The sequence below is a fragment of the Gallus gallus genome, chromosome 4 (genome assembly GCF_016699485.2).
Source record: "Gallus gallus isolate bGalGal1 chromosome 4, bGalGal1.mat.broiler.GRCg7b, whole genome shotgun sequence".
In the NCBI taxonomy this organism is placed as follows: domain Eukaryota; kingdom Metazoa; phylum Chordata; class Aves; order Galliformes; family Phasianidae; genus Gallus; species Gallus gallus.
The window spans coordinates 69,220,038-69,238,472 of record NC_052535.1 but is presented as its reverse complement, the minus strand read 5'-3'; the positions used below and the strand labels follow the sequence as shown (position 1 = coordinate 69,238,472).

At 38.3% G+C, this 18,435-nt stretch overlaps 1 protein-coding gene across 14 annotated transcripts in view; it reads left to right on the top strand.

Moving 5' to 3' along the window:
• The window catches only part of TBC1D1 (TBC1 domain family member 1), a 96,082-nt gene that overhangs the window by 70,968 nt on the left and 6,679 nt on the right, over window positions 1-18,435 (top strand). For 12 of the 14 annotated variants that reach the window (XM_046940285.1, XM_046940287.1, XM_046940286.1 and 9 more), the window contains 5 exons: window positions 5,015-5,200; window positions 7,162-7,323; window positions 8,702-8,860; window positions 13,038-13,282; window positions 13,712-13,871. In XM_046940285.1, the coding sequence (XP_046796241.1) occupies window positions 5,015-5,200; window positions 7,162-7,323; window positions 8,702-8,860; window positions 13,038-13,282; window positions 13,712-13,871 (912 nt within the window). Of the gene's footprint in view, window positions 1-2,343; window positions 3,733-5,014; window positions 5,201-7,161; window positions 7,324-8,701; window positions 8,861-13,037; window positions 13,283-13,711; window positions 13,872-18,435 lie in introns of those variants that run through there. The other 2 variants (XM_046940292.1, XM_046940293.1) reach the window with 2 other exon arrangements.

The following is an 18,435-nucleotide window of genomic DNA, read 5'->3' as shown; positions in this document are numbered from 1 at the left end:
GCACTCCGGTATTTCTTTTTTATTCGTACCCTGTGAAGTGGGGGGAGAGAGAAGAGGAGGAGCAGAGTTTGCTATCAGAATCGATTACATCTTTTACACTACTATATTTCTTTCAAAAAGAGGCTTTGGTCAATCATCAGTCTTTTTTTCTAAATTATTTTTGAATTTATATACAGAAAAGAGGCACTTTTGCTCTCCTGCTCATTGTCTTAAACATTTCCAATTATACATTCATATCTCCTTGCCCTGCTTGAACACAGCTATTCATACTTACATGGAGTGTTTCTAACAAGTCACACCCTGTGGCTAGGCAAATCATAGAACTGTAGAGATGGTTGAGGTTGGAAAAGATCTTCAAGGCCATTAAGTCCAATTGTCAACCTGACCTACCAAATCCTGTCTTTAAACTGCATCTTTAAAGCCTCAGTAAAAACTGGTTTTAACCAACTGTATTGAAGTACACAAATTTTCAAGAATTCCTCATTTGGCCATTCCTTGAAGTTACATATGAGAGCAGAAGAACTTGTGTTTTCTTGTGATTCCACACCTGAAGTTTTTTAGTAACAAAGAGATCTGATCATGGCAATTAAGTAATTGTGAGTATTCTCTTGTTTGTCTACTGACCTGAAATTTGTGATGTTCAAAATGAAACAAAGAAAAGGAGTCTAGGGCAGTAAATTAAATGTTCACATGGAATTATTCCATGCACATTCTCACTGTATCTTGTCAGACTTACTAAGTCCTGGAGAGAGTATGTGGTTGGTAAGCAGCACATTCAGAGAGTGTGTAGAGCTCCATAGTGAAAATGGCACTAACACATTATGTTTGAGCCTCTTCTCTGTTCACTCTCTATAAAAATAAAAGTAAGCCTAAAATAAAGCATTTTTCTGCATGAAGTGTTCCAGCTTCTAATCAAAAACAGGATGACAAGATTCATCTTTGAAATTTGAAGTTTGTTATACACCAAGTACTTCTGTTTCTTCCCCTCCTCCTCCCCCCCCAGGTTTTGCAAAGCCTTGTTTAATACTGAGATTGGTTGAATAAGAAAACAGTCAATTAAAATTATTCTAGTCAATTAGAAATTAATTTTCATAAAAATAAGGTTTAAGACATCAATATTTTGATTAATTGCAGATGGAGTACTTCAATGTCCTCCTAACAGAAGGAGAACATACTCATTTGTATTTGTTGTAGCTCTTTCTGGAGCTAATGGAATTTCCTGTTCATATCACTACTCAAGTAATCAAATATTGGTCATTTTAATGACTACTGCAATAATTCACCGGCTTTTCATTTGTGAACTTTCCTCAGTGTGATCCTTGGCAGCAGTATATTTTGATGGTTTCTTATGGTCTTTTTCACTTTGTTTTGTGTACAGTTTTTGCATGATAGTTCTGTGTAATAAATGTGTTGGTCCTTTTGGAGTGTAGGGACACTTATGACTGAAGCCCTGTCACGCAAAGCCAAAGAGCTGGGTACAAATAACTGGATCTGTATAAATGCCATCTCAGTTCATTCTTACTATGGGCCTGCTCTCGGCTTGTTCTTTCTTGAGTGTCAAGGAGGTGGAAGCATCATAACAGTACCAGTCTGAGGTACGTGTGCATGTGCTAATTCATTTATATGCTTTCATGAGCAGTGAGGGGTGTAATATATTTGAAAAGAGCACAGGTCAAATGTGGAATAGGAGTCAACAAAAGCTGTTGACATTGGCAGATGAAGAGGGAAGCAGTGTTTTCAGCATGTGCTGATGTGCTGAGATCCTCCTTAAGTGTACTTATTGATCTCACAAGTTTTGAAAGCTGCACACGGTTTTTAGCATATGGCACTTTGGGTCAGAGGAATGTGTGCTCCCAGCTTTGTTCAGTTACATTCAGTTCAGTTGTTCTACTACATATATTTGCTTTCTGTGCTTTCCTCCAGATCACTTGTATATATTAATGAAATACTCGGTTTCTTGTTACAGAATATCTACTCCAGTCTGTTCAGGACATGGAAGTTGCACGCATATTTGTCAGTGACTTTGTTATGTATTCCTGGACATGGATTAGTGTTGACTTAGCAAATGTCCGTTTTTATACTTTGCTTTAAGGGGTTACCTGAACATTCAGCCTCCTCACCTTTGCCAGCCAAACAGCTGACGCAACTCTGCAAACTTACCAAGCTACCTGAGCCATTAAACAGGTTTATTTTGGTTTCTGTACGTCCTGGTACATCCCAGTATGGTGGTGGGAAGAAAAGCAGGTTGTGAATGTGTTGCATTTTATCAGTGTAGACTTTAGACTTTCTGTTAAATGTCCACAAGTGATAAGAGAAAGGAAAAAAAAAGATAGAAAAGGAACTGCCATTTGGAAGTCAAACCAAGCTTAGAATTCTTCCATGGAGGAATTAGAGGTAGGATTGACAATGATAACAATTCAACCTATAGAATTTTATAGCCTTTCCACTGTCTATTTTTCCTTTTATAGCCTTAACCTCCTTTTATAGTCTTAACCACTTCTTTTAGTGGCTTTAGTCTGTCAGTAACAGATGAGAATTTTCATCTTAAATAGAAGCAGGGTCGTGTTCCCAAGAGATGCACGCTCTGCAGTGATACAAGTATTGCCACGGTAAGGTTTGATTGCCAAAGGGCTAGAACTGCATAACACAACCTGTAAATTAGGAGATGAGCTTTTAAGTTGGTCCTTGAAGAACAGTCAACAAAATTGGCATTGAGAAATTAGGTGTACATTAAGAACAGGAAAAATTTAAGCTTGTTCTTGCTTAAAGGGAAGCGATGTCTTCATTTCATGTCTTTGGCAGCCTATTTTTTTTATTATTATTATTACTTTTTATAAATGTTTAAGATGACTCTGCAAGTAGTCTGGTGCCTTCTAATATCTACATGCATTTTTATGTACTTAAAACCAGAATACATGTTTGACTCTAGAAGATCCATAAATCCCTGAAAGGATGAGTTAGTGGGAAGAGATTTGTTTCCCCATTTGTACATGCATCTTAGTTTGGCTAGTCTGAAAACGTAACAAGAAGTGAATAGATATCAGCGTACTGTGGATAAGGATGTTCCTATCTATATCACTTTTACTTCTCATGCTCACAGTTGGTGACCATTTTTGTGAATTCCTCTTTCTTAAGTTGATGTTGTTTCATTTACCTGTAAAAAAAAAAAAATGTTTCCCAGTTTATTTTAAATGATATAATTTCTTCGTTGTATTGATATTTTTAATAACCAACTGTATTTCTGAGTGCATCTGAGTCAGCATTTCCTACTTTGTAAAACATCGCCATGTAAACTGTAGGGTATTTGTAATTTGCTTGATTTACCATACCATGAAGTTCAGTGTTCTCTGAAACGCTGTAGGTACCCAAAGTCTGGATATCCATGCTTTTGTCCAAAGTCTGAGTTTGTAAACTTCTAAATTGTGCCTGCTAGCCAAAGAGGTTGCATTTATTTCTATAAATATAGTGTTTGAATTTTGTGGTACCATAAAGATAAATGTTATATGAGAGAACAGGTGGTATCTGGATCCACCCTATTCCTCTCTGACTCTTCAAGAGGAAAAGACTGACAGTGGCAGAACAGAAAAGCAGAAGCCAACAGCTGTGAACATTTCCATTCATATTTAGTTGTCTGAGTTCAGTTGTGTGAGTGCCTTTGAACACGAGAAAAGAATAACTGCATTTGAACTGTGAGTCGACACAAGATGGATATGCAGAGCAGAATTTAAAGGGGTAAAAACTTTTCCATTTTGTTAGTTTGTAGAGGTATGATGTTTTGCACGTATATTGTGTTCAATGTGAAATTTATTGCTGTGCTAGACAGTGATAAAGTAATGGATCATAGAGCTACCATACAAAATAATTGTTTCAGGAGCATGAACAGATATACCTGCTCTTGTCTGGACAGTCCGGGCAATAGGATTTTATTTACATGGATTTTAGAACATTTTCTTGGATGTGGAACTGGTCAGCTTCTCTGTAGGGAGATATTCCTCAGACGTTCTGTTTGGCGGAAGAAGCGCTGTGGCTGTGACTTACCATTTGGAGTTGAGTAGAAAGAAGTGGGTGGGCTTTTGACCCTTCATTTTAAAGGTGGCAAATGAAGTAATTTTTCTTCTAAATATAGACTGTTGAGTCCTCATAGAAGCTGTGTAAAATAATGATAAAATTAAGTGACTATAGCAGGCGTTAAGAAAGCAAAGTACAAGATCTTATCCTTCTTATGTTGGTAACTTGATGAAAAAACAAATGTTGTTCCCTGAAAAGAGATGCTTTCTCAATTTGTATGAGGTTTATTTAATTGTCCTTTTCTTTTGTAGTCTTTTCAGTCTTTTTAGAATTACCTTGCATGCCTGACAGAAAGAATCATTTTGTGGTAGGTCAGTTGAAGCCAAAAGAAAAAGTGCACAAAGTTACGATGTGATTACAAATGAGAAACGAGAGCGTAGATATCTTAGTTGTTTGTCTCCCTTTCTGTATGTTTACTTTAAGAGCAGGTAATTGTCCCACTGTATGGCCTTAGCTGGTGTGTTTGTGCAGCTATGGGCGTGGGGTTTCTTTGTCAAATACAGTTTAGAGATTATTTTTTAAATTGAGTTCTTTATTTAGTGTGATATGCTACTTGAACCAGGCTGGGTTTCAACTGTAGGTTGCATTTCTGCAATTTCTCAGACGTGCCTTTTCTCTTTTAGGTCTGTCCTTGTAATGCTGTAATTAGTAAGCCATGTTCTTGGTGTATGGTGCAGTTCTTACCAGGTTGTTGGGTTGTTTGTCCAGGGTTAGGCTGTATGATTCTTATTCAAAAGAAACTTTGTAAATCCACTTGAAACTGTCATTTGAGAAACCATGCTTTGGTAGGTATTGCTACCTTCTATATATGTATGCGTATACATATACACACACGAGTGTATGCGTGATATGTATATATAAATATATATACAATCTTTAGAGATGTGTCCCTTTGTTCACCCATTCATGAAGTCTAAGTAGTTCATAACAACTTCTCTCTTTCAAGATTACACTGAGCTGGGAGAACTTCCACCCAGATCTCCTTTGGAACCAGTGTGTGAAGATGGCCCCTTTGGTCCAGTGAAGGAAGAAAGAAAACGGACATCCCGTGAGCTTCGCGAATTGTGGAAGAAAGCCATTATTCAGCAAATACTGCTCCTCAGAATGGAGAAAGAAAACCAGAAGTTACAAGGTTGGTGAAGCTCTTCGTTATGCACTATTGCAGTACAAGTTAAATTTTTGGTTTGCACTGTGGCCTTCACAGCATTTGAGCCAAGCCTTAATGAAATGTTTTAGACATATAAAGTTAGAAAAGTTTAGCAGTATCTTCATCTGCTTTCATTACAAAAGGCAATTATTTACTTTTTTTTTCTTAGCACTTACCCTTATAATTTGTTTACTGTATCTTAATTGCTACCCTTTTTAGTTTTATAGTGGTTGAAGTACTTTAGTATGGTGTCTGGGATGTGAAGGAATTTAGCACAATCACTATCATGAACTGAATTCTTTTTACAGTTGCATCTATAAGCCTTTTTTTAAGTATTGATCACTGCAAAGTTCTGCTTAGCCAGTTTTGAAGTTGAAGTTCTAAAGGATCTGGCTGGGGACTTCAGCCTATGGGTGCATGTAGTAGTACAGGCACCGTGCAAGCAAGCTTCGTGTGCAGTAGTAATAATTTAGATTAGTCGAGTGTGATAAGTAGGACCGTGTGAAACTTGGAGTGGTTCTTAACCCATCTTTTTCCTGTGGCCAAATGCATCTCTGCAACAAGTCTTATCGTGGTGGCAAGTTTGACATTTAAATTCAAAAGGCAGCTCATTAAGAATACTGATTTTATTGTAGAGCTGCATACAGAATCACCAGTGATTGTCTCTGAGGGCTCCTCCTTGTGAATGAGGAGGACAGAAATGTTTGTTTGGCTTATTCTGGAAGTTCAGGAAGGGAGTAGTCACCTGCATCCCCCAAGGGTGGGGAACTGGCATGAAAATGGCAATTCTTATTTGCCTTTGTGTAAATTTGGAGAGGGATTGTTTTCCACAAAGAACAAATATGTATAGAAAGGTCCCGGCAGAGCAAAAAGCTTGATATACCAACTGTAAAATCTTTTTTTAAACTGAGGCTGAGACTTCTAGCTGTAAGAAGAAAATTCTTTCTTTGGACGTTGCACAAGGTCCCCCAAAGCACTTACCTATCTGTAAGCTATTTGCTGCTGATAGTACAGCTCTCCTGTCTGGGCCATGATATCTGAAGGACACTTGATTGCCTGAATTTCCAACAGACTCCAAAGGTGTCAGGCACATTAATGTATTTTACACATAATTGCTGTTACAGCAGAACATGTCCATGTAAGGCAAATACACAGTGGTAAGTGCCATGAAAAACATTTAGAGAAAGAGATACTGAGAGCAGTGATTTATATAACCCCTTCAGTTTAGAGCAGGATATCAGAAGTGGGCTTTTATCAATTTGTTCTGTGCCTTGCGTTTTTATGGGATCTTGTATTTGGAAGCACATTTCCTTTGTTTTATACATCTATACTCCTGAACCTTTTTAAAAGCTCTTTTCTCTTCAGGTTATCTGAATCTACCACTACCCGTCAAATTCTTGGCAACTGCACGACACTAATATCCATTCAAACTTCAATAAGTTTAATCAGATGCTCTGATTTTCTTTTTCCTGCCCATTTGCAAAACTACCAGAAATTCACTAAGATGCACGTGTCTGAAGCTAGCTAGTGAATGAATGAGGCAAGCGTTGGCAAACATGAAGACCCCAGGTGTACAGTGTGTGCTTTGGAGTAAGGAACATGTCATAGGTAGCTGCTGAATGAACAGTGCAGCTAGTGAAACAGTACTTGCAAAACAGATTATTGTGCTGCAGTGAGCACTGTGAGCTGACGAGCTGCAAGGAGTTTCACTGCTTCATTTAACATGTCAAACACTGTTGATACATGTAGTTGCACGTAACACCTTAACAAACAAACAAAAACCCAAACCAACCCACAGCACAACCACACCAATTTTGACAATTAAGAGGCCTCAGTTTTAGGTAGATTGCACAGCAACTATTTGTTTGGCGAAGTTCTAAGTAAATTAATAAACTTTACAAGTATTAAACAATGTTAATTGGTGCACTTATGATATTGTTTTCCAGCCTCAGAAAATAATTTGCAGAACAGACGTCTGAAGCTTGACTATGAAGAAATCACACCGTGCTTGAAAGAGGTAACTCTGATTTGGGAAAAAATGTTGAGTACACCTGGAAGGTCAAAGATTAAATTTGACATGGAAAAAATACATTCTGCTGTTGGGCAAGGTAAGCACTGTTTGTTATTTTGTGTTCTTGAAATGCGTGCAAACTGAAAAGGAATAGGGTGACTTCTTAACCACTCCTGCTAAACAGGTTCTTACTAGAGATGTTTCTCAGGCCGCTGACTGCACGTGTAATAATGTTCATTATCTTCATGGTTACACACGTGCATGTTGTTATGCATTGTTTCCTTTCAGCATTAGCTGCACTTGTATTACTGGTGTTAATAGACCAGCTATTGTTTGTTTGTTTGTTTTTAATGAAAATTTTCTTACATGAGAGGTGTGAAATACCTCTGTGTATAACAGTAGTTGCAACCCAATTTTATAAATAGAAAGTTGTAATTAAATAAGTAAGCCTAGATAATGCCAAATACATGACTGTAAAGAGCTGAGGAAGCTGTCTGCTCTGTTAGCTGGAAGTCCTCTGTTCCAGATAGGGTAGTACGTATACGTACAAACAGTGAACATTGCTGTCTCCCTGGAACTGCTTTTTACCACAGCTCATTGCCACAGATATTCTTCATTTCATATAGATAGAGGGTTCTGTCCAGTCGATATGTGAACATGAGAAAAATTTGGTTTCTGTTGATAGTCTGATGATTCTGGCCTGTGTTGGTGTTCTAACCAGCACTTAAAAACTTGAAGTGATGCAACGTAAATAAGTAAATAAATCCCTGTTTAATGGATTGTTACCAATAGATTGAAGTAGCCAGCAGGTGAGTAAGTTACCCATGGCTTTTAATGCTACAAACACCTCTGTATAGCCTAACTGTAGCAAAACCATGTTTTTAGAGCCAAGTTTGGTCAAATTTCATATATAAGCAAAAATGAAAAATGCATTTAAATGCAATTTAGCAAGTTCTAGTTTAGGTGAAAACTTAAAAATAACTTGAGTAGGCAGTGCAAATAGGCAGAAAGTGCACATTTATACTTTTGGTATGCGTGCATCCTCGCTTCCTAAAATTTACTGCCAACAACAGCATCAGTGTTTTATTGAGAAAATGTTAATTACTTCTATTACAAAGCTTTATCATGTGCTTTAGTGTGGAAAATGGGTGATAAGCATCCAGCTTTTCAGAGAGCAATATTACAATCTTTGCTGCCTCCTCTAGTAGTTTTTGGCTGGATATAAGTGCTAACCTTAGACTTTAGGCAGCTCACCCTGTTTCCACCTTAAATCTTTCCTGTTACATTGCTGGCTTCTTCTGTTTGTGAAGGAAGTACAAGAACAACAGTAGTTTGATCTATGGTCTGCTGTAGGTCGTAGATAGGGATCTTGCAGATAGGGATCTGCTTGCTTGAGTTCCTCAATCCTGTTAGCTCAGCGGTAGCTGAACCCTCAGTATGAGTGGAAATTACAACTTTAATGACCTTCTTCTCAGGAGTACCACGTCACCACCGTGGGGAGATCTGGAAGTTTCTAGCAGAGCAATATCATCTTAAACATCAGTTTCCAAATAAACAACAACCAAAGGACACACCTTATAAAGAACTCCTTAAACAACTAACTTCCCAGCAACATGCAATACTTATTGACCTAGGTAAGTACAGCTGGGGGGGGATTCTGATTTCTGGAAGAGAATTAAATAAAAGAAGGTAATGTATTAAAATACTCTCACCATTTAATAATAGATTGTTGGTAAGAACTGCTTTTAGTCTCATCTAAATGAGAACTATTACTTGATGCCAATAGGAAAATGTAAAATGCATGTTTCAAGCACAGAGGGCCTTTGCAACATGTAATTAGAGGCTCGATCTGTATTGCAGATATTGATGGTGAACTCCACAGATTAGTGGAATAGAAGTTCTCAAGAAAATAAGTCAGTAATGCAGTGCAGATTGTTGAATAATAGGTGCTATTCTTTTGTGATACCCAGCATTTACTGTCTCTCTTAAATACCCTTGAAATAATGCAGAAATTTTATTTTTTTTAGTGGGTAGATGATAGTAACTGCTATTTTTACTGTATTAAAACAATTATGAATAGCTCAAAAGCTCTTTTTAAAGCAGATGTCAGCAGGGTGTTCCCACTGCCTAACTTCAAGCAGCAACTTGCTCCTAAGTTAGGACAGTGAATTGGTCTGTGGGGGCACACACGCTGTTCTCCACTGAATGTAGTAGAGAGTGATCAGGAACCAAGACTTTTAAATTAAGTGTCTTGTAGGTCGGCTTCAGACAGATCTATGCCCCCAGGCAGCAGACTGCACATGGCTGCTCCTCAGCTGGGTTAAGAATTCTGTGAACTCTCCTGCAGTCATTAAAGGATTTCTAATGTGACAGTAATTGTTCAAAATTATGCAGTTGTTGACTCATATGTTCACATGTCTAACCTTTACCTTTGCAAAAGTATTTGTGCTTGAAAGAAACTCATCTGATGCAAGTTAATAACACCTCACTGGCGTATGGCTGAATTGGACATTTTTACAGCCAATCCATAGGTTGTCCATTTGAATATACAGTCATGGAGATGTATGTGTACACATATGGATAGATAGATACTGTCCTCTTCTCCTTTGGATATTTCGATTCAGTTTATTGTCTTGGAAACCAAGACAACAAAAAAGAGGGTTTTTTCCCTGAGGATGCCATCACTTGCATGTGAGATTCCATGATCTACCCTGTTCATAGCACTCTTTCAAATTAAAGGAAAGAAGTAATCTTTTCTTCCAGAACATGATAGAGTTTACATAGTGTTGTTTTACAGGGTTTATGGTTTGAGTCTGAGGACTGCATGGAGCAATAATTAAGTTTGAATAAATGAATTTACCATGAAAAAGCTGTGTCACTGGGAAATTCATGTACTGCAACCAGCTTAATATCATGTGATAGGATGATAAAAATTATAGAAGATCTGTGCTTTGTTTGATCCGAATGATTAACGCACGTTGTCTTTTCTCTAAAGACGTCATACAGAGTTGTTCTGTCATACTTCTGTTCTTTGCAGCTGTATTCAAATAGTATTTGAGTTCAAATAAGGTCGCACACCCTTTCTTCCACATAGAAGAACTGCCTGGTGAGAGGTCATTTATTCTCAGGAACGTTCAGGGGCACCTACTTCTTAATAACACTATATGCAGACAGTTTTCCACATGTACTGAACTGTGAGAAGATTTCTGGAGTTCAGATGGTGAAGTAAGCTTTACAAAGTACATGAGAATATTTTCTTCCTCTTTCAGATGGTGTTTTGCAACATTTGCTAAAGTAAGTTGAAATACGAAGTCAGTGCATACAAAACAAAAACATAGCAGAACCTCGCCTGTTCTGCCACAACTGGTGTAGGCTGAGGTGGGGAGAGTGACCACTGACATCACCTTCACTTCTCTGTATTTGAGCAACTTGCCAGGCTTAGGAATGGCACTGGGAAGGCTGTGACGCTGTGGGGGGCCTTAAGTGGCCAGCTAGGAATAGGTGACTGCCAGTGCATGCAGGTGTTGTTTCCCTCCAGATTTGGTCACACAGATTCTAGGAATTCCCCTGGATTGCACAATGCCAGACACGTAGACACATTTGATTTTTGGTGTTTTTTTGTGTTAGACATTTATGTGCAATTGTAGATCATTTGCTAGCAAGTACCTATTAGTCAGCGTATGTGGTTTCAATACCCCTTGGCAACATAATATGTTGGGATTCACATTGAGGTGCCATAGTAAGAGGTGAACAGTTCTGTGCCGAGTCAGTGACTTGACTGAGTAGAGTAGAGTCTGTTGCCTGCCAGAGATGACACAGGGGAGAGAAGTGGGATAACAGACAGCAGGAAGCACAGGCAGCAGCCTGAGGGTAGGTTTATTACATCACAGCCTGGGGCTGGCTCAGCAAGCTGTTCCTGTTTTCCGTGTGGTTATACACACAAATAATTCTTAGCTCTTTCTTTCACACAAATACTTTCTCTCCTGGGCTCTGCTTGTAGAGACAAGTGACTGTGTGCAAATCAGTGGTTGTTTTCCTGCAAAGTACTGTTTTTGTGGGGGAGCTATTTGCTAGCCCAGTCGTGGGGGGAAGGATGGGCTCCTGCTATTACAGTAAGATTGAACTAGGAAACTGAAAGCTTTAGTGACACACATTGAAATAGAGTAGTGCTGTGCAGCATAAATGGATAGGCAGCTAGAAGGAATTTGCTTTTTGGCTTCTGTTTCTTCAGGCAATCAGAAGTGTTTCTTTTAAATAGATCCTCAAGAATCCATCTGAACACATGCACATCTGCCTGGAGAGAAGAACCAACATTCTTGCTACCTGTGGTTATAATATTTTAAAAGCTTTCACAAATTAACCCCAAAATGTCTTGCTAATGCAGTAAGATGCTAAGCTGTAATAGTATTGCTTGTGCTTAGTTGAACTGATGTGTTTTCATGTATAAATACTGATTCCTGAGAATGAGGAGCATCGAGATGCAGATTTAAAGTACAGCAGCCATTCTCCTGCCCCAGTTTATGTTGTTACCGTGCTGCTTTACTACATGCACAAGAGCAAAGCCACAGTTCCATGGCACTTTCTTTTTTTGTCTGGCTTTTTGTCCGTTTCCTTCTCTGGCCCTACCTGCTGCACTCAGTGGGGATTTCAGGTTCTGAACGCTAAGTTTGTGTTCAGTAAATGGTTTATTTTTTCACCAGCTTAGAGAAAACTGACCTTCGGATGCTATCAGTGTAGGACATTTCCATACTCATCACTGGGTGTTTGCTGAACACAGTAGAAAATTATATTTTGTTTTATTATAGGCCAGAAATGAAGTAGTAGATAGCAGCACTCTTGAGGTACCAGAGTTCATTTCAGCCTCTTTTCGGCAGAACCAGAAATTGTTTACTCCTAACTAAAAGTTAAAAATCATGGGTAAGTTAAAGCCAGGGCACTCAGAAACAAATCTGCTTGTGAGTTTAGCACTTTGATCCCTCCATTTACTGCTTTGTGAATTTCTTAGCTTTTCTATTCTTGCTCAACATATGGTTTTTGTTTGTGACTTGTTTGAAAGGCACTTTGCCACATGAGCATGGCAGCACAGATCTGTCTTTATATTGTGTTGCAATAACTCATCATTATGGCAGAGAAGGCAAAGGAATGAAAGTTCCCAGTACAAGTGGAAGCTAAAAACTTTGATTCACCAATATTCAGTTATGTGACGGGGCCTGGCCTAGGGAGACCTGGTCAGAAATTGCAAGCTGGAGTGGTGTGTGACAGGCCTCAGCAGCTACCAGATGGCAGAAGGACTCTGCCCCAGGCTTTGTCTCGTTGAAATGGGAGCTCCGATGTTATCTGTCAGCACAGCAGCATTCCAGGAGCTAAGGGGTGGGGTGGTATTTAACAAGTGGGCAACTGAAAAACATGCTCCACTTAATACTAGAACAAAAGGCATATTCAAATTTCCTCTCAGTTCAGGTATGTAGCAGGGGAAATCTGATAGGAGGAGACTAGGAAAAAAGAAATACTGTCTTCTGGAAACATTTTCAAAAATATCTGTACAGTTGAGGCTGTTAAATGTTCTTTTGGAACTGCAATATCACAGAGTGACTGAGGTTGGAAGGGGACCTCTTGAGATCATCTGGTCCGGTGCCCTACCCTAGAGCAGATTGCACAGGATTGTGCTTCGTCAGATTCTGAATGGCACCACAGATGGATTCTGGGATGAAAGGCTGCAGTCTGATTTTTTTTGTTGTTTGTTTGGTTGGTTGTTTTTCTGTTGTTGTTGTTGTTTTCCATTTTTTAACGTATCCTTAACTGTGTTCACAGGACGCACATTTCCAACACATCCGTACTTCTCAGCACAGCTGGGAGCTGGGCAGCTGTCACTCTACAATATTTTGAAGGCCTATTCCCTTCTGGACCAGGAAGTAGGATATTGCCAGGGACTTAGTTTTGTAGCAGGAGTTCTACTACTTCATATGAGTGAAGAAGATGCTTTTAAAATGCTGAAGTTTCTCATGTTCGATGTGGGGCTAAGAAAACAGTATCGTCCTGACATGACAATTCTACAGGTATAATTTCTATTTTTCTAACACAAGAATACTGATGATAAGTCACAATAAAACAATATAGATAGCATTGTCAACGTCTGGACTTGACCTTAAATTCATTTCTCAAAAATGAAGGTGATGATCTGGAAAAAGAATGGATCATCTTAAATGCAGTAGTTTCAAATTAAAATGAGCTACTGGGAAATCTATGAAAGCCATAATCAGCAAGAATACTGGTATATGTTTTTATCGAGATTTAAATGAGTATGTTGTAGGCTCATGGGTGACCCATCCTTGGTCTTCTATGTGAGTATTTCTTTTCTTCACAAAAATCAGTCCAAACATCAGCTGACAAATACCTTTGACTGTTTCTAGTAAGATGATGAAGCGTGGACTTAGCTGATATGACTGTTAAACCATATTTAGCTTTAGTCTTTCTTCTTCATGCAGATCCAGATGTATCAACTGTCCCGACTTCTTCATGACTACCATCGAGACCTCTATAACCACCTTGAGGAACATGAGATTGGCCCCAGCCTCTATGCTGCTCCCTGGTTTCTCACCATGTTTGCCTCACAGTTTCCCCTGGGATTTGTCGCAAGAGTATTTGGTAATTCTTCATGAAATTTCAATATGTTCTTCTTGACACCTTGTATTTGGAACCCTGCTATGAGGAACAGTGTATCATCCAACCTGTTCCAGACATCCAGGAGGAGTATTTACTTTCGTTTTGTCCTTCTGTTCATCAATAGAAAGTCATCCTCCAGAGCATGTAGTGTTTGCAGTAAAATAGGAGAGAGAAGAACATAGAACAGTTCCAAACAGTCCCACATTTCGTTCTCATTGCTACCTTTTTCCACCCTGCAATCACCTGTAGAGAGAATGTTAAATTTGTTGCTATTAAAGCATAGTGGCATGACAATACCACTTAAATGCCTAGAGTTACTTTAGTTGCAAGCTGAAAAGAGATGTACACGAGGCATCATCTGAGAAATGTCTCCATTTATTCCATTATCACTGTTTCCAACACTGTAACTGGGAAATGATTTTGAAGGTTATGTTTCTAAAACATACACAGAGATGACCCTTACAGTTTAATCATGGATTTACTCTGTGGAAGCGTAGAGCTTTTAAACTCCTGTTGGTTGTCCTTGCACTTCTATCCGGAGGGATAATCTCCTTACTTTGCAAAAACTGGAAAATGTTATGAAGCACACAGTGTTTAGGCTCTGAAGTTACTTCTGTTACTATTTTTTGGAATCTGTAGAAGTAGTGATCTTTTTTATTTTTAAATAAATTCACATGAAGATTTCACCTTGATGCTTTCTTACGGATGCATTCCATAGATTGATTAGGATTGAGAAAGTGCTTTATTTTCTTTTTTGTTCTTTGTTTTTCCCCATTGCATTATGTGGTACTGTATCTTCCATGATAAGCAGGACAGATTGGAACTCTCCTTCTGTTTTCTGTCTTCTAATAGGAATTCATTTGCTTTTTCCTTAGTCTCACTTAAGAGATGTAACTACACAGGGATTAATGTTGACACTTTAATGTCTTTGAAAGCTACAGTATCATTTACCACATAAATAAAATAAATGCAGATTCTGAGATGAGCCAACAGCAATCCAGTCCTCTTTCTGGTCATGCCACAAGTAGTGTTAAAAGAAATCACAGTGATAAGGATAATATATACTAAGCAGAACTACATGTCCTGTCATTAGCATCTTATCTCCAGGGAAAACAGTAATAGCATTTTGCCTTATTTTTTCATTCATTTTTATTTTTATTTATTTTTATTTTGTGAAACAGTTCCAAGTAGATAGCTGTCAATGGAAGTTAACCTACGGTCAATAATAATCCTTAAGAATTAAATAAATTGTATGCAAGTGTCATGTACTGAAATTATCATCAGTTCACCTTTCACAGTATTCTGTGAACCTATCACAATAGGAAAGGATGGTCAGGCACTGGAATGGGCTGCCCAGAGAGGTGGTGGAGTCACCGAGCCTGGTGGTGTTCAAAGAGCGTTTGGATGTTGTGTTGAGGGACATGGTTTAGCGAGAACCATTGGTGATGGGTGAATGGTTGGACTGGGTGATCCTGTGGGTCTTTTCCAACCTTAGCGATTCTATGATTCTATGAATATTGTACAGGACAGTAACAGTCTTCTAGTTGGACTGTTGACTGCAATGAAGGTTATAAAAGTGCCTTGTTTATCTAGTATGTTTGGATTTCTGCCTTTTAGAGCTTTCAAAAGCAAGATTTTGCATTAGAATAGAAGGCAAAGATACACGATGTGTGGATTTAGGTCAAGAACAGAAAAGTATGTGTGATTTAAACTGTCACCTAAATCTCAAATGTTTGTTGGAGAGGAAGTACAGCATGACCAACACTTGCAGGTTTTTAATGTCTGAAAGTATGTAGGAATATCTGTCTTGAAACAGTGTTTACTGGAATTATATATAAATAAAGAGTGGTGGACATTATTTTACACTGGAAAGTAAAATCTCATCTTCATCCATGTTAAAGACTGAAATAAGCAACTGCAAACCTGAAAAAGACTAAAGCTGTCACTTTATTAGTGGCTGCTGTAAGCATTATGGCAAATTAGGATTCGGCCAGTTCTGACCCCTGTGTTCGTAGACTTTTGAAGAACTTAAGTACATTTTCATTGTTCGCTGATTTGACCTCTTGAGATTAATGTGTCCTTTTAATGTCAGAGTAACTCATCTGTAGGCTATGAAGACTTAGAGCACGCTGCCATTTTCTAACATGTTCTTTGAACCCTTGATGTTTGAAGCCCTGCTGCTACTTATACAGTTGTGACAGAATACTTCCTTTGTCTTTTTATAAAGCATATTTTTGCAAGTGTTTCACAAGTAATCTGTGAGAGCAGTGGGCAAGAAAGAGGTTAATCTAAGGACAGATTTATGAGTCAAACAGAAAAACTGCTTTTTACTTTTTAATTATCTGTACAACTTTCAACACTTCTCCTGTGCTCAATCTAATGAAAGTACAGCATAACAAAGATGTATTCTTCAATACCTGTATTTACTTATTAAAAGAGGAGACTTGGTAAAAGTGATGTTTATTTTATTCCAAGATTATAGATAAAACTTAAATTTTAAATCCTCTAGGCTGCCAGTCACACTGACATTAATTTGGTACCTTCACTGTGCTGGCGTTGGCTGGCAGCCCACTGAACAGGAAGTGTGGGGAGTGGATAACAAATGGGTCTTTGTTAAGTACTTTCTATTTTAAATGAGAGAAGGATTTCAGCTCTGTATTACCAGCTCAGCTCATACAGACATTCGTTAACAACTTTCAGGTCACCTTGAGTTAAACTCCATGTCTTTGTGGGGCAGGTGCTGAATCACAAATACGCATTATTCTCTGCTCTGTTTTCTCTTTGTGTTTCTTAGCTGTTTTCTAGCATTCCGTGTCAAAACATACAGCTTTCCTTATAAGACATTTTCACATCATTTCCAATTTCATCAGACAATTGAGGCAGATTCCTACTCTGTTATCCCTTTCCAATCATTCCTGGCTTACATTGAATTAGTTGAAAAAATGTATGCAGCTTCTAGAATGAGTAGCAGCAGAGTGCAAGGTTTATGATTAGTTATTAATTGTACTTTTCTTTTTCAACCACTGAGAAAGAGAAGTGAAATGAGTTACTGTTTCAACATCTTAAATGTGAAAGAGCAGGGTAGCGGGTTGAAATTTCATTCTGATACAAATTTGGAAAGAGAAAGGTTGCTTTTATGAAGAATGGCCGTTAGTGTTTTCAGATGTTCTTTACTGTATCAGAGAAACCTATGATTTTGCTAGTAGTCGTTTCCACTGTCATGTGGTTTTTCTTAAGTTTTTTAAGTCGTAAAGGTACACAGTGTGTTGTGTCATCATCTTACTTGGTGATTCTCAGCTACTTCATCCACAGCTTCAAATACAGGGAAGGGAAAGAGCGGGAGAAAAGCCCTTTCTAAATAAAAACATGTATAGGAAATGCAGAATAAAACTACATGATCTTCCTTTTCCTTACAAGTAAAAGCAGTGGGCAAGAAAGAGGTTAACTAGAAGACTGTCTTATGAGTCAAACAGAAAAACTGAATTTTACTTTTTAATTATCTGTACAGCTTTCAACAGTTCTGAACAGAATCTAATGAAAGTCAAGCATAATAAAGATGTATCCACCAGTGCTGTTTTGTGTGTTATATACTTTGGCTCATAATGAATCTTTCAATAAGACCAATAGAAGATTCTGAGTTCTAGTAGCAGGAAAGTCAGATGCAGGACAACACTGTTTATACTGTGAGCATATAATTGGTGGAGTCACGTGGATTTGTTTCTTGTCTAATGCTTTGATTGCAGTCTTCTATATCTTGCCTCTTTAAAGACATAGGAAGTTTGTAAAGGAAAAGAAAAGAAAAGAAAGGAAGTTGCATTGAAAGGTCACTATGTACTGTGGCTTCATTGTGCTTGAATGTATGCCAGGGTGCTGTCACTGCAGGGCCACCTGCAATGTTAACGCTTAAGCTGTATTACTAAGATTTCAGGGTACTTATTCCTGTAGCTATTAGAATATTAATGCAAGTGGTTGAGACACCCACTAAAAATAAGCACATGCACATGAAACTCGATGCTGCTGGAAAATGCGTGTTTATCTTCACGTGCCTCAATGCTGTCTTACTGAGATTGTGTAGCTTTATCCACCAGATCAGAAAAGAACAGAGCTTCAGATCTTCAGCTGTGTCTTTGGATGTAGTTTCTGCCTGTTCTGTTAGGATCTGAAATGGCACTGAGAGCAGAGTTCCATTTAACTGCAGAGCTGCAGACTTAGCAGTAAATTCCACAGTTTTTAGTTTATTTCTTTATTCCCACAAGCATCTCAAAAGTAAAAAGCCCACAGAGCTACTAAATGCACAAAAAGTAGTGTAACTGCCAAACTTCACTACCTGGCTTATTTTGTGTTCTTTGCTTAAATCTGAGTTGGATTTGTTGGATGAAAACTCGCTGAACAAATGAAATAGTTGATTATGTTAGTCAAGTGTGCTATTCACAGCCATAGTTGGGATTCTGCAAGAAATCTAAACCCATAACCTCAGTAATAAACATACGTGTCCGGCAGAGTATATCTACCCTCCAGATCACCCTTAAGAGAAATTGTTGTTCTT